Source organism: Stomoxys calcitrans, chromosome 3, assembly GCF_963082655.1.
Source record: "Stomoxys calcitrans chromosome 3, idStoCalc2.1, whole genome shotgun sequence".
In the NCBI taxonomy this organism is placed as follows: domain Eukaryota; kingdom Metazoa; phylum Arthropoda; class Insecta; order Diptera; family Muscidae; genus Stomoxys; species Stomoxys calcitrans.
Window position 1 is genome coordinate 89,492,204 of NC_081554.1, and position 15,798 is coordinate 89,508,001.

General features: G+C 36.9%; 1 protein-coding gene across 9 annotated transcripts in view; it reads left to right on the forward strand.

Moving 5' to 3' along the window:
* The window catches only part of LOC106088707 (actin-binding protein WASF2), a 74,681-nt gene that overhangs the window by 35,779 nt on the left and 23,104 nt on the right, over positions 1 to 15,798 (forward strand). For 5 of the 9 annotated variants that reach the window (XM_059366151.1, XM_059366155.1, XM_059366152.1 and 2 more), the window contains 2 exons: positions 2,454 to 3,270; positions 8,607 to 8,849. In XM_059366151.1, coding sequence (XP_059222134.1) covers positions 2,544 to 3,270; positions 8,607 to 8,849 — 970 coding nt within the window. In that variant the 5' untranslated portion in view covers positions 2,454 to 2,543. Of the gene's footprint in view, positions 1 to 2,453; positions 3,271 to 8,606; positions 8,850 to 15,554; positions 15,639 to 15,798 lie in introns of all 9 variants that reach the window. The other 4 variants (XM_059366157.1, XM_059366156.1, XM_059366158.1 and 1 more) reach the window with 2 other exon arrangements.

The following is a 15,798-nucleotide window of genomic DNA, read 5'->3' on the forward strand; positions in this document are numbered from 1 at the left end:
GTAGCAGGGAATTCCTAACTTGAAATTTTCTTTTTCGAGCATACTTTTTAGTTTTTAGGGCGCACAACAAGCCGATTACTGGATTAGGTCTATGTCCATAGTAGCATGGGGCGGATTAATATCCGTACCCTAACCTAACCTGACCTAGTAAGCTACAGACCCTACATACCGTATCAGCAACTGACCCAACTGATTGAATAAATTATTGTGTTGATAATATTACCAAGCAACGGCATCATATTGTCCGCTCTATCAAAGAAGCTGGGTAACATAAGCCAGCTTCAAAGAACTCACTGTACGCGTAGCAGGGTTTGTGCTTATAAGGCTAGGCATACAGAATACAGGCATACACCTAACCTAACTTTAGGCATCTTGAAGTTTGGTGTTTGAAATCGAAGCGTTTAGCGAATTCTAATTCATTCGGCCATGAAATCATGAATTTCGTCTTTGGTCACCTAGGAAGAAGAGGTATATTATATTGTAAGCTAGTGTCGTTTTGTATATTGAATTGATTTCCAATTTGTATTAGTCATTGTGGATTCATTCGGAAATGGCATTTATTATTGGTCTAAAAACCCCAAAACATAAAGATAAGATATTGTTTTATGTTTTATTTGAACGGTATATTGCTAAAAAAAAAAAAGTTGGAAGACCATATTAAATGCATGGAGAGTGTTATTTTAAATTGATAGTCAGCATTGATGAAAGCTACTGAGTGGAATACTCCCTCAAACGACGAAATACATATCAAATTTTATAACTGCTTAGAAAAATTAGTCATTTTGAAATGGACAAAGAATATCAGCGAAAATATGACAAAACCCCATAACTTGAAATAACAAATAATAAAAGCGGTCAAAAAACGCACTAAATAGCCTAAAAAACCTTTTGTTTATAAATTTAGGAAAACCTTAAAACAGAGATAACATTGCCATCTTTCTTTTAACATTTGCCTAAATTTATGACAACAGGTTTTCTAAGCTATTTTAAGTGTTTATGTGTCAATATGACAAAACCCCATAAGTTGAGGTATGGGGTTTTGAGAAATGTGGTGTAATGGTTATTCTGTTATAATTTCTTATGCGGATTGACACGATGAAGTCCTTCATCGGCAAGGGCTGCTGCCTCAGTGTTTAAAATTTTTTATACACTCCACCATGGTAAGATTAAGTTAAAGGACACGCCTGGCAACCTCAGTTGCAAACCTTTTCACTCGGAGATATCTAGCTCAAAAGCCGGAATAGACACCGAAAGAAGTCTCACCGACTAGAGGGTCACCCCGTCAGGCATCCCAGACCCTTACAGAAGTCCAAAATTAATTCGGGTATCAAACGACTGAAGAGAGCTCAGTGAAGAAAAGAGGTGTGTTCTACGCACTGGGACAGCAGATGCTCACCCGCATACCAATAAAAAAGATATATACACATCATACCTTAAACATAAAATAATTACTATACTTTAATAATTAATTCAAAACGTTACTATTATATTCATAAATTACCCCAAACCCCAAAATGGCCAAAGTCTCAAATAGTAGAAGTAGTAAAGAAACACAAAGACCAGAAAGAAGCAATACCATTGATATAGAAAGATTGAACAATGCCTGAAAAGTGAAGCAAAATAAGTTTTTTAAACTTCTTTTCAAATAGAGTAAAATTACGTAAATGATTTCGCTGTAGAAACGAATTCGGATTACGAATGTGCTTTTTAAGCGGCCAAGACTTTAAATCGAGATATCGGTCTATATGGCAGCCATAACCATAAACGAGGGGTGTCGAAGGGCTCAACACAACTCCCTATCCCTCCCTATAAATGCGCCTTTTATGGGTCCAAAACCTTAAATCGAGATATCGGTCTATATGGCAGCTATATCCAAATCTAGATCGATCTGTGCCATATTGTAGAAAGATGTCGAGGGGCCTATCTTAACCCACTGTTCCAAATTTTGGCGACATCGGACAATAAATGTGTCTTTTATGGGCCCAAAATCTTAAAGTCTATATGGCAGCTATATCCAAATCTGGACCGATCTGGTCCAAATTGAAGAAGGATGACGAAGAGCGTAACACAACTCACTGTCCCAAATTTTGGCAAAATTGGACAATAAATGCGCCTTTTATGGGCCCAAGACCTTAAATCCAGAGCTATTGGGTTGCCCAAAAAGTAATTGCGGATTTTTCATATAGTCGGCGTTGACAAATTTTTCACAGCTTGTGACTCTGTAATTGCATTCTTTCTTCTGTCAGTTATCAGCTGTTACTTTTAGCTTGCTTTAGAAAAAAAGTGTAAAAAAAGTATATTCGATTAAAGTTCATTCTAAGTTTTATTAAAAATGCATTTACTTTCTTTTAAAAAATCCGCAATTACTTTTTGGGCAACCCAATATAATATATGTATATATCTTCCTTTTAACTTTCCATTACTAATTGTTGTGCTCTATGTCTCTTTTTCAGATTGATTCATGTTTAAACGGCGTTAAAAAAAACTTTTGAACTCTCTCTTACACTCTGTTGCCGCCTCAGCATTGAGATTCGATCAACAAAATGCCACTGCCCAAACGTTCAATTGAGCCGGTGCATGTGGCCCGTTCCGTATACCAACAGGATGAACTGCAATCTGTGGAATTGGAAACAGTGACCAACACAACGCTGACCAATATCATACGTCAACTGTCGTCATTGTCTAAACATGCTGAAGATGTTTTTGGTGAATTGGCTCGCGATGTGGGCAATATTGGAGATCGTGCCAACTCATTGCAGGCGCGCATCGATAGATTGGCCATAAAGGTCACCCAACTAGATAGTACAGTTGAAGAGGTGCCCCTCACCGACATCACAAGGAAGAAAGCTTTCAAATCTGCCAAAAACTTTGATCAGCAAATATTTTCGCGAGCCACAATGCCCGCCCCAATGCTCGAAACTTATGCGCAATGTGATAAACCACCACCCTTGGACAAGCTCAATGTCTATCGGGATGATGGCAAAGACGGTCTGAAATTCTACACAGATCCCAACTACTTCTTTGAGTTGTGGCGTCAGGAAATGCTTAAAGACACAGAACGCGTCATGCATGACAAGGGCAAGAAAATGCACAGGCCACGGCAGGATGGCGGTGCCAGTGGACGAGGTCATAAAAAGCGAGTGCGAACTCCACACAACACAAGGGACAAACAACGACAAATTGCTATTAGTCATGGTGAAACTTTAATGCCAAATAATGTTATTTATCGTACACCAAACTCAGTGGTTAATGAGGAAACTATTTACGGCAGTAAGTACATATATTTTATGTTCATAACACCTGGTGGCGCAACCACATACTCGTACACATGCTCGCTCGTGACAACGTTTATAGGTTGTGGGTAGAAGATTAATTTATTATATTATGTTTTAATTAATTATGTTTTGTGTTGTTTTGGTGGTAAACTCCTTAATATAATGTATGAATTATTTTCGTAAATGCGATAGGGCGTTGTCATCAGGCAACAAAACCCTAGGGACAAGGACGATTTGTTAAGGTTATATCTACAACTTACATGCATACGTGTGTGTGTGTATGTATGTGGAAATTACGAGTCATGATGATGTTGCCAGTGTTGTAAATTATAAAAAAATCTCTTTAAAAAGGCATTACACTTTGGTGTTGTCTACCTACTTACGTAAAATATGTAAAATTTTGACTGTATCCTTGCCTTGCCTTCGGATATATGAAATCAAGCGTGTTATGACCAAGTTTGTTAAGATAAGAAAATAAAGCTAGCACATTGAAGAGAATTGTTTGGAAGATGTAAGTAAAACATAGGAATAATATTTATAAAGTTTAAAACTTTGCTCTTCAAATTTTTGATTACTGCTAAACCAAATTTCCCATGAAAATTCCATTATGCAACAGGGGATATTTATCTCACCTCAATGAGAGCTTAAAGTTTTTAAGCTCAATAATAAGGGACCTCATTTTTTATGCCGAGTACGACAGGCACCACATGTAAGAGAAGTTTTAACATGGCAGGGTATCTCCCAAATGTAGCCAGCATTAGTAAGAGGATAACCACCGATGAAAAGTTTTCTGATGTTCCCGCTGTGGTTTGACTCTGTGCTACGGCGGCCTCCTTTTGATTCTAGCGCCATAGTTCCAAGGTCTGCCAATGACCCGCCAATGAAAGCTTGGGTTCAAAACTTGGTGAGATCATTCACAACGGTATTTTCAATGGTGTTCATCGCTTTACAACATTTAATGTGACAGTTTATGGTGGCCACCGTTGCGCATATGTTACATGTTCCTCAATGACGCGATGCGGTTTTAATGATCTCACCAGACCGTATTTTTGGCAGATGCAGCCGCCTCAACTCCTACTGAGCAAGGATTGATGCCGACGAGCAGGTTGTGTGGCCGGATTGTGACCAGGGACCACATGACATACGCCAACCTGTTTAACTGGCCTAGTGGCAGAGTTCCTGGATACTCAATAAAATCTAGCAGACGAATGATAGAACACAAAAAACCGTTGCAACAACAACAACAATGCCTCACTTATATTGGTGGCTACGAAGAGTTTGAACTGCGTCATAAAAAGGAGGTCCTTTATCAATAAGCTTAATAGTTGACGAGAACTCCAACTTTAAAAAAATACCCTGGCATGTGAAATTTACTCTGTCATATCCTATTCAGAGTAAAAAATAGTAATTCATTTTATATATTTCTTTTATTTATTTATATATTTGCAAATTACAAATTTGCCCATGAGGATTCCATTAAGGAACCGAGGTAAACTTCTCAAATATCAATGAGTGCTGTCCAATTCAAGTTTAAGCTCAATGATAATCGGATTCTTTTTTTAAAAGCGGAGTCCGAACGGCGTGCCGCAGTGCCAGGATTCGAACTCAGGGGTTCAGCGTCATAGGTGGACGGTGGCCTTTTATTTATTTTGTTATATTCTTAAACTACTTATTCCCAAGAAACTTTTACTTGTCCATATTATTTTCTATTTGATCCTCAAATGGATGCGAACAGTTAATTTCTGAGCCAAAAATAATCCTGGGTGGATCCCGGTGTGTAAACCTTGTCTCATTGACATTAGTTATAAATCTGTAACACAGTAGATCTACATTAATTAGTTTTTTTCGACCTTTTATTGTTAACTTTTTGATGATTAATTAAGCGCGAGGTCAATGTTGTTTGTTTTTTATTTATTTTATCAATACTTCGCCTTCTTTCGGTTAACATCATCATGTTAGAAAAGAGTAACAATAATCAAACATCTTACGAATACAACATTTTATATTGAACTCTAGATCTATACCATTTTGTATACATACTTACATGTGGAGGTAGCGATCCTCGTCAAGCTCCACCGATCGTTGAGGAAACATGATCGTCATTGGTTTTTTAAAGACGCACATAGGTTTGGTAAGGTTAGGTTGGCTTGTTGTGCGCTTTAAACTCAAAAAATAACCTCGAAAAAGAGTTTTGGAATTCCGTGCTTCTTAAGTGAGTTCATGTCTGGTATAGTGTCCCCACCTAAGTGTCGGTTGTTATTGTTGTAGCCACATTGCATGTGGAGGTAGCGATCCTCGACAAACTCCTAATTTAAGCTCGTTCCGGTCCATAGAACCGGCTTGTTGTTCGCTCTAAATACAATAAGTAACCTCGAAAAAGAAAATTTTATGTCAGGAATCCCGTGCTACTTAAGTTAGTTCATGTCTGGTTTTGTGTCTCCACCTAAGTGCCGGTTGATGTTGCATGACGTATGACCACCACACAGATCGGAGCTTAAAGTTCCAGTCCGTGTGGTGTTCATAGTTATCCCGTGCTGGGTTTAAGTGCCGGCTTCTGTTAGCCGCGAAAGCCAAACAATTACATAGAAAATGCTCCAACGTATCATCATCTTCCTCACATGCCCTATACATGCTATCATTTGCCGTACCGGTTTTGAATAAACGAGCTTGTAGTCCTTTGTGTCCCGTTAGGTTTAAGTGGCAGTCTGCCATCGAACTCACTTAGACATTTTTGTTCATTGTGATACCACAGAAAAAGTAGAAGGAATATGCTTTCTAGTTCCTACCGTTGACACATCCAGATCGCTTTAAACAGCTCAAAAACTTGCGAATGTTCACATCCTTTAAATCAGACAAGTTCTCAAAGAAATGAGGACCTACACGCACAGCAGATGTTCTATAGTATCATCTTTCTCGACATCCACAGAGCTTCGGCAAAATTCGTTACTGGGAACCTTCAGTCTGTTAGCATTTCCTGTCATAACTGACACAATGATTAAGACGTTTGTTCTAGTTAGCGACAGGAAAGTGGTACACCTCTTCAAGTCTAGGCCACATCATTTTGGAATGCAGTTATAAAAATTATAATTCTATAACCTCGCACACTTTCTGTAAAAGGTTTCTGCCACCTTCATTCCTACAAAAGGGTTTAGGTAAGGTTCTGCCAATGCTGAGTAGATTTGAATGTCTTTTTTCTTGCTACGCAATAAACGTTTCTCTTCTGCTTTTTTCCCACATCTTCCTGTTATACTACGAGTTGCTAAAAACCTTAATACACCCACCTTCCGTACCATGGATTACTTGGTACCTAAGTGGAAATTTTGCAGCGCTTTCCAAAGAAGTAAGACTCTTTGCCATTGTTTATAATATTATGGGAACAAGAAGTTCATTCGTATTTTTTTGCATGGAGTCTTTTAAACACTATTTAATGCCGCGGTCGGGGTTTTTATCGATTATTTTTCTAGGCGCTTGAAGAATATATTTCTAACGTGGTTTTCATTACTTCAGATAGCACTGAGATTGACATATTTCGATTTGATGCTAATGATAGTTTACATGGTATCCACAGGAGAACAACTCTACAGCCAAATTTATTTCTTCTTTCATGACAGCTGTAATCTCGTGCGTCGTCACCTTTCTATGTTGTTAAACAATGTGGTTAAACGATGTCCGTGTGTCTGTCTGTCCGTCCGTTGTTATCACTCTACAGACTTCAAAAATTGTGATATTGTGCTGAAGCCCATAAAAGCTTTATTTATTACCCGATCCAAATATGGTAGACTATATAGTTGCCATTAAGACCGATTTGCCGATTAAGATCCTCAAGCCCTTAAAAGCTATATTTATTACCCGATTTCTCTGAAATTTGAAAGAGTGAGTTGGTTTAAGATTCCCTACATCTGACCCAAATATGGTTCAGATCGAACTTTATTTTGATATAGCTACCATATAGACCGATGTGCTGATTAAGGGTCTGAAGCCCATAAAATGTTTTTTAATTACTCGATATCGTTGAAATTTGAAATTGTGAGTTGTTTTAAGCCTCTCGACATGCGACTCAAATATGTTTCAGATCGGACTATATTTAAATATAGCTGCCATATAGACCTATCTTCCAATTTAGGATTTTTATCCCATAAAAAGCGGATTTATTGCCTGATTTCGCTGAAACTGAGACTTGTATAAGAGTTATCGCGACCTGAATCAAATATGATCCAGACCAATCCCTATTTAGATATAACTATGGATTTGGTAGTCACCGTAGCGCAGAGGTTAGCATGTCCGCCTATGACGCTGAACGCCTGGGTTCGAATCCTGGCTAGACCATCAGAAAAAATTTTCAGCGGTGGTTTTCGGCTTTAAAAAGGAGCTTAAACTTGAATCGGACTGCACTCATTGATATGTGAGAAGTTCGCCCCTGTTCCTTAGTGGAATGTTCATGGGCAAAATTTGCCTTTGTATGGATATGGTAGTGGAGTAATAATAAAATAGGATGCTTAATATATACATGGTAGTGGGTATCCAAAGTTCGGCACGGCTGAACTCAACATGTTTTACTTATTAATTGTCTTTATATAGTTTTGACATTACCAGGGGCACGTGATATAAAATGGGAAGTGGTTGGTAACTAATTGAATAACACTTCGCTCTTCAGCAAAATGCGATGGGGATGGTTTGAACCACAACAAGTTTATTCATAGCCCCTGCAGAAAAGTTTGGCTAATTTGAAAATTGTCGAATTTTTTCTCAAAAATGTAAATCCTGAAACACACCAACCTATGCCGCGCTATTTCTGAGGAATCATTGATCGCTAATAATCAATCACACAATACAATTCGGCTTAATAGTATTTATTAGCAATTGTAGGTTCCGGATATGGTCACTATTCTCCATATGCTTAAAAGTTCGTGATGTCAGTTACCCAGTGTCCAGTTATTCTCTAACTGACTAACACAACAATGATAATTTCTTGTTCGTGAGACGTTTTCGAAGACTTGTCTGTTTTTTTTTTTAAATTTCATATTTTTAATTATTTTCATCCGGATGAGTGTTTGCAGGCAATCGTGTTATGGCTTTAAATGATAGACAATTTACAACACTGGACAACAAACATCATCGGCTCAGGTTTAAGACCAGGTGAAACTTTCCCTCTTGAAAAGATGATGACGATAATTTTTCTTCATTGTTTTAAAACCGAGTACTAACCATTTTTGTTGCTTTTTGTTTTTCTTACCAACTAAACTAAACTACAATAACAATAACTATACCAACTACAACTGCAACAATGACAAATGTTGTATTTCCAATAAAAATAACATGTCGTCGTCTTAGCACAACTTGTTGAAATCCACACCACAACCGATAGTGAGAGTATAGCCCAAGCGAACCCCCAACAGCAGCAACAAGATGGAGATCAACAATTACTACAACTCCTATTGCTATTGCAAAATGAGGAAAGAGAAGGTGGCGGCGGTGATGGTGGTGATGGTACATTTTTATTAAATCGCAATAATAACAATAAACAATATTTTGTGGTCAATTCAAGTGACAGCAACAACTTTGATGAATTTACATGTAGGTACGACAACGCACCGACAGCGTTCTCAAACCACACATCCAACCAAGCAACCAACCATCCAAGTTCAAATCATTGCAATACAATCAAAAGCAACCACATTTCATGCTGTTCCAGCAAAAAAAAAAGAAAAAAAACCAAAAAATAAATAATTAATGCCCTGCATAAAAAGAACAAAAAGAGTGAACATTTTAAAAGCTTTGGCAATGCAAAACATAAAATCGATGCATTTTAAGAAATTGAAACTAGCCCGCAGTAGTAATGCTCTTAATCTTCTTTTGTTCGTTCTAGTTTCTCCTCCCCCACCACTATTGCATTTGAGCGTGCGTTTGTTTGTTTGTTTGTTTTCCCTTACCCCTGGTCTTGTTTTTCTTCTTCTTCAGAAACGAAAATCAAATGACCACACATCGGAAACCCATTAACATTCATTTGAGTTTCAGTATTTAAGACAAATCATTTCTAGCCATGTCCAAAGTGCATTAGACCATACATGCGTTTCAACTATTACCAACAGCCAGCAAAGCAAATCCATCCATCATCAATGCTTTTTTCAGCCACAATCTTCGTTCGTCGACCTTTTGCACATTTCTGTACATATCTCAAACATGGTTACAGATCCTCAAGACTCCCGATATATGTAGTGCTGAGAAGAGAAAATAGAACAGATTTTTTTTAAGGAAAGAATCTTGTGAATTCCAAAAGAATCTATTGGCCATTGAAAAAAAATGTATATGCAGTGGACGGAGATATTTTGCAATGATAACTTCCGAATTATATTAAACAGATTAACATTATCTTTAGGCTTGGATTTTGCAATCGTTCCAATAAAATGTTGTGTGCATCTATGACCATACTAGGCTTCGCAAACGCCTAGCTATTCCGCTCTCTGTATTAGAACTACTTAAAAATATATAATAGCCTCAAAACCTAATTCGGTAGATTCTCCTTTCAAAGTATATGATGTTCAGCTCTATGTCCACTAATGGAAGCTTTGTTAAACGTAAACTATTTATATCTGTGGTATTTCCCATAGTACTGGAAATTCTTTGCGGTTCTTCACTTTACTTACTTTGCAAATGCAAATTTTGGCCATGAACATTCCACTAAGGAACAGGGGCAAACTTCTCACATATCAATGAGTGCAGTCCGATTCAAGTTAAAGCTCAATGATAAGGGGCCTCCATTTTATAGCCGATTCCGAACGGCGTGCCGCAGTGCGACACCTCTTTGGGGAGAAGAAGAAGAAGTCAGCATTGGGAGGGGAAAACCACCACTGAATATTTTTTCTGATGGTCTCGCCAGGATTCGAACCCAGGCGTTCAGCGTCATAGGCGGACATTCTAACCTCTTCGCTACGGTGGCCTTTACTTACTTTACTTAAATTTAATTGGCTATGACAGAACATTTGTCCCATTAGCCGAACTTAGAATAGCGTTCCAAGTATCCCGATCTTCTGCGCTCATTGTACAATCTCTGACACCGAGTTTCGATATGTCTTTCACCACTTGATCTGTCAATCGGGCTTTTGGTCGTCCCGTGATACCATTCAAAAGACTTCTATGCTTCTCCATTCATTCTGAAAGCATGACCTAGTTGTATTTTGATACGTTTAACTATGCTAAACTCGTCATACAGTTCATACGGATCGTGGTTCATTTCCCAAAGTATTGGAAGTTCTTTTCGATTTTACGTATTGCCAGATTTTGGGTCTGTATAACACTTGATTGGGCCCAAGGCTTTAACTATATGTACAGCTCAGTTAGTTGTAGCTAAAACCTATTCTAAAAGTAGATTTCATCAATCCCGACTTCACCATAGGTTAGGTTTAGGCGGCAGTCTGCCATCTTACTTAGATGGCACTCACTTAGACGTTTTCGTCCATTGTGATACCACAGGAACAGAAGAAGGACTGAATGGTGGTTGTTTTTCAAAATTATCTACTCAAGAGCAACTTGTTCGTTTTACTCATCTTCAGTGTCTCGCTCTTCAGTACTCTTAAATACAACTGTCAAAACGCACTATAGAAAATGGTGACGAAAAAAACACGAAGACATTCCGCAGAAGTGGTACTTGAGGCTCTATTACACGGTATGAAAAAGGAGGTCTTATGACAAGTCAAATTTAGGACATGTGCTAAATTTGACTAGTGCGTTTTGACAGTTGTATTTAAGAGTACTGAAGAGCGAGACACTGAAGATGAGCAAAACGAACAAGTTGCTCTTGAGTAGATAATTTTGAAAAACAAACACCATTCAGTCCTTCTTCTGTTCCTGTGGTACCACAATGGACGAAAACGTTTTAGTGTGATAAAAATGAAACTAACATATGAAACCCCCTTTTTAAAATAGTATATGTAATTTTTTGGTTTAGAGTGATAGGGCACACTCTCTGACTCTTCTGACAAAAACGTAAAGAAATCAGCTGTTTTTGTTGTCAGTCGAATGAAAGCAACGCCAAATTAAATTGTTTTATTGAGATTCCATTGCAGGATATTGTCCGGCTTTAGACCATTGTTTAATGCTTTCTATTCAAAGAATAGTAAAACAAAAAACATTTAAAAAGTCAGCAAAAGTGTGTTGTTGCTAGAAGCATTTGACTGGTTTCCCGTATCGCCATTTCTTTATACCCTATACCACCACTGTGTTACAGGGTATTATAGATTTGTGCATTTGTTTCTAACGCTAAGAAGGAGTAGAGCTAGATCCATCGATAAGTATACGGATCGGCCAAGAATCACTTCTTGATTCGATTTAGCTATGTCCGTCTGTCCGTCCATTTATTCTTGTAATCAAGGTACAGGTCGCATTTGTTGTCCGATTTTCACAAAATTTTGCATGTGTCTCTTATTTGGTCCAAGGCCGAACACTATTGATTTTGAAAATCGGTCCAGATTTAGACAAAGCTCCCATATATATCTTTCATCCGATGTGCCCTTTTGGAACTGTAGAAGCCACAATTTTGGTCCGATCCTTACAAAATTTGACACAAAGTGTTTTTTTTTTGACGTCCCAATATGTGTGCAAAATTTCATTGAAATCGGCCGAGATTTAGATATAGCTCCTATATATATCTTTCATCCGATATGCCCTTTTAAAGCTGTATGAGCCACAATTTTGGTCCGATCTTTACTTAATTTGGCACGAGGTGCTTTTGTGACGTCCCAATATGTGTCGAAAATTTCATCAGAATCGGATCAGATTTATATATAGCTCCCATATTTATCTTTCTTCCCATATAATCTTTTAAGGCTGTGGAAGGCACAATTTTGCTCCGATCCTTACAAAATTTGGCACAAAGTGTTTCTTTTTTACTTCCCAATATGTGTGCAAAATTTTATTGAAATCTGTCGAGATTTAGATATGGCGCCCATATATATCTTTTATCCGATATGCCCTTTTAAAACCTTTAGGAGCCAAAATTTTGGTCCGATCTTTTCCAAATTTAGCATAAGATATTTCGTGAGACGTCTTAATACGCTTGCAATTTCATCTAAATCGGTTCAGATTTAGATATAGGTCCCATATATAACTTTCATCTGATTTGAACTATTAAGGTGTAGAAGGCACATTTTGGTCCGATCTTTACCAAACTTGGCACGATGTGCTTTTTGTGACGTCCCAATATGTGTGTAAAATTTCATCAGAACCGAATCAGATTTATATATAGCTCCTATACATATATTTCATCCGGTATGGCCTTTTAAGGCTGTAGAAGCCACAATTTTGGTCCGATCCTTACAAAATTTGACACAAAGTGTTTTTTTTGACGTCCCAATATGTGTGCAAAATTTCATTGAAATCGGCCGAGATTTAGATATAGTTCCTATATATATCTTTCATCCGATATGCCCTTTTAAAGCTGTATGAGCCACAATTTTGGTCCAATCTTTACTTAATTTGACACGAGGTGCTTTTGTGACGTCCCAATATGTGTCGAAAATTTCATCAGAATCGGATCAGATTTATATATAGCTCCCATATTTATCTTTCTTCCCATATAATCTTTTAAGGCTGTGGAAGGCACAATTTTGCTCCGATCCTTACAAAATTTGGCACAAAGTGTTTTTTTTTTTACTTCCCAATATGTGTGCAAAATTTTATTGAAATCTGTCGAGATTTAGATATGGCGCCCATATATATCTTTTATCCGATATGCCCTTTTAAAACCTTTAGGAGCCAAAATTTTGGTCCGATCTTTTCCAAATTTAGCATAAGATATTTCGTGAGACGTCTTAATACGCTTGCAATTTCATCTAAATCGGTTCAGATTTAGATATAGGTCCCATATATAACTTTCATCTGATTTGAACTATTAAGGTGTAGAAGGCACATTTTGGTCCGATCTTTACCAAACTTGGCACGATGTGCTTTTTGTGACGTCCCAATATGTGTGTAAAATTTCATCAGAACCGAATCAGATTTATATATAGCTCCTATACATATATTTCATCCGGTATGGCCTTTTAAGGCTGTAGAAGCCACAATTTTGGTCCGATCCTTACAAAATTTGACACAAAGTGTTTTTTTTTGACGTCCCAATATGTGTGCAAAATTTCATTGAAATCGGCCGAGATTTAGATATAGTTCCTATATATATCTTTCATCCGATATGCCCTTTTAAAGCTGTATGAGCCACAATTTTGGTCCAATCTTTACTTAATTTGACACGAGGTGCTTTTGTGACGTCCCAATATGTGTCGAAAATTTCATCAGAAACGGATCAGATTTATATATAGCTCCCATATATATCTTTCATCCCATATAATCTTTTAAGGCTGTGGAAGGCACAATTTTGCTCCGATCCTTACAAAATTTGGCACAAAGTGTTTTTTTTTTACTTCCCAATATGTGTGCAAAATTTTATTGAAATCTGTCGAGATTTAGATATGGCGCCCATATATATCTTTTATCCGATATGCCCTTTTAAAACCTTTAGGATCCAAAATTTTGGTCCGATCTTTTCCAAATTTAGCATAAGATATTTCGTGAGACGTCTTAATACGCTTGCAATTTCATCTAAATCGGTTCAGATTTAGATATAGGTCCCATATATAACTTTCATCTGATTTGAACTATTAAGGTGTAGAAGGCACATTTTGGTCCGATCTTTACCAAACTTGGCACGATGTACATATATTTCATCCGGTATGGCCTTTTAAGGCTGTAGAAGGCACAATTTTGGACCAATCTTTACCAAATTTGGCACGAAGTGCTTTTTTGACGACCTACTATGTGTGCAAAATTTCATCAGAATCGGATCAGATCTATATATATAGCTCCCATATATATCTTTCATCCGATATGCTCTTTTAAAGTTGTAGTAGCTACAATTTTGGTCCGATCTCTACAAAATGATCATGTTTTAATTAACATCCCAATACGTCTGCAAAATTTCATCAAAATCGAATCAGATATAGATAAAACTCCCAATATATATTTTATGCGTTTCGACTTTAAAGGCTGTAGAAGCCATAATTTTCGTACCATCGTAAGAAAATCGTACAAGGTTCTATTTGATATTTCAATAGGTATACGAAATTAAAGTCTGACTAGATTTGGATATAAGTGCTATAAAAATAAATAAAAGTATTACGTAGACTCGGTGCCGCCCGACTTTTGCCTTTCCTTACTGGTTTTTGATTTGCATTTTTTTTTACAAATTTATAGACACTTTTTGTGCGATTGACACACTATACATTATGTAAAAAATAGGGTATAAGTAGTCGTTGCCTTGTCGCATGGGCATACACCCAGATCAATAATCGGTTAATGTGACCTTTAATTGGTGGGAAACCTTTATTGTATAGAAATTCTTCACTTCTTACATTATTCATAAAATCGGATATGGTTCGGCTGCAGACCATGGGGTCCTCTGTTCCTATTACTAATAGAAAATCAAAAAAAAACTTATTTTTAAAGTTAGGCAGAAAGTTTTTGCTGTAATAGCATTGGTCGCGATTTCGTCTGGCACCTCACCAAACTCATCAGTAAGATCTGTCAAACTGGACTTATGCCTCTTTCTCATCTGCGAATGATTAAAAAAGGCATGTTTTCCAGGCTGAAACTTGCTCTTAAGAGTATTTTCATATTGTAGCGCAGCAATAAAGACAAAAACAAACTCCACTTCATATATTTCTGCTATTACAACAAAACACGCTTGCCCAATTGTCGATTGTTGGAAGATTAAGTTTTTAATGTAAGCATATTGCAGTCTAAACTGCTGGCAGCGTGTCGTTCCGTTCATTATATTACATTATTCTAAGTTCTCAAGTTATAATATCTGTCAAAGTACGCAAGTTTAAAATACCCACTGTGCCGAACTGAAGATATATAATATTTTAAAAACATATGTATATGTATCTTCAAAATCCAGTTCCATCGCCCAAATGTATGCAATAACAAATAAAGATTTTGAAATTGTGACAAAAATACACTAAAACTTTTCTTCAAAGGCCATGTTATGGAATTCACAAGATTCGTCTTTAGCTATAAGGAAAGTGTCTAAGCTCTATCAAGAGAGTTAGAACCTTCAGTTATTTCACTATCATTTCTTTCTTTAATTTTCAATCGGAGTTTTTAATTGTTTTTTTTCAAAAATTTTGTTCAATCTTCTTTTTGTTATATTTAGTTTTTGACAGTTATTCATATGCATATCTCATTTCAAATCATATCCAATCATTTCATATGTATATGTTCGTCTTCCAGGCAGCAATGTTAAACCATACAATATGCTTTCTCATCTGGAAAATAATAGTAATCTAACGAAGCAAACTGCTGTTGCCATTGCAGGTTAGAGTAAAAGTAAAAAACAAAATAAAATAAAAAAAAATCTGAAAGAGCATCAGTGTTTTTGTAAACATTCAATTATAATTAACAACTACTATATCATATGTAACATCTTATGTTTTTTCACTTTACATTACATTCTGGCACGTCATACTACCTCATC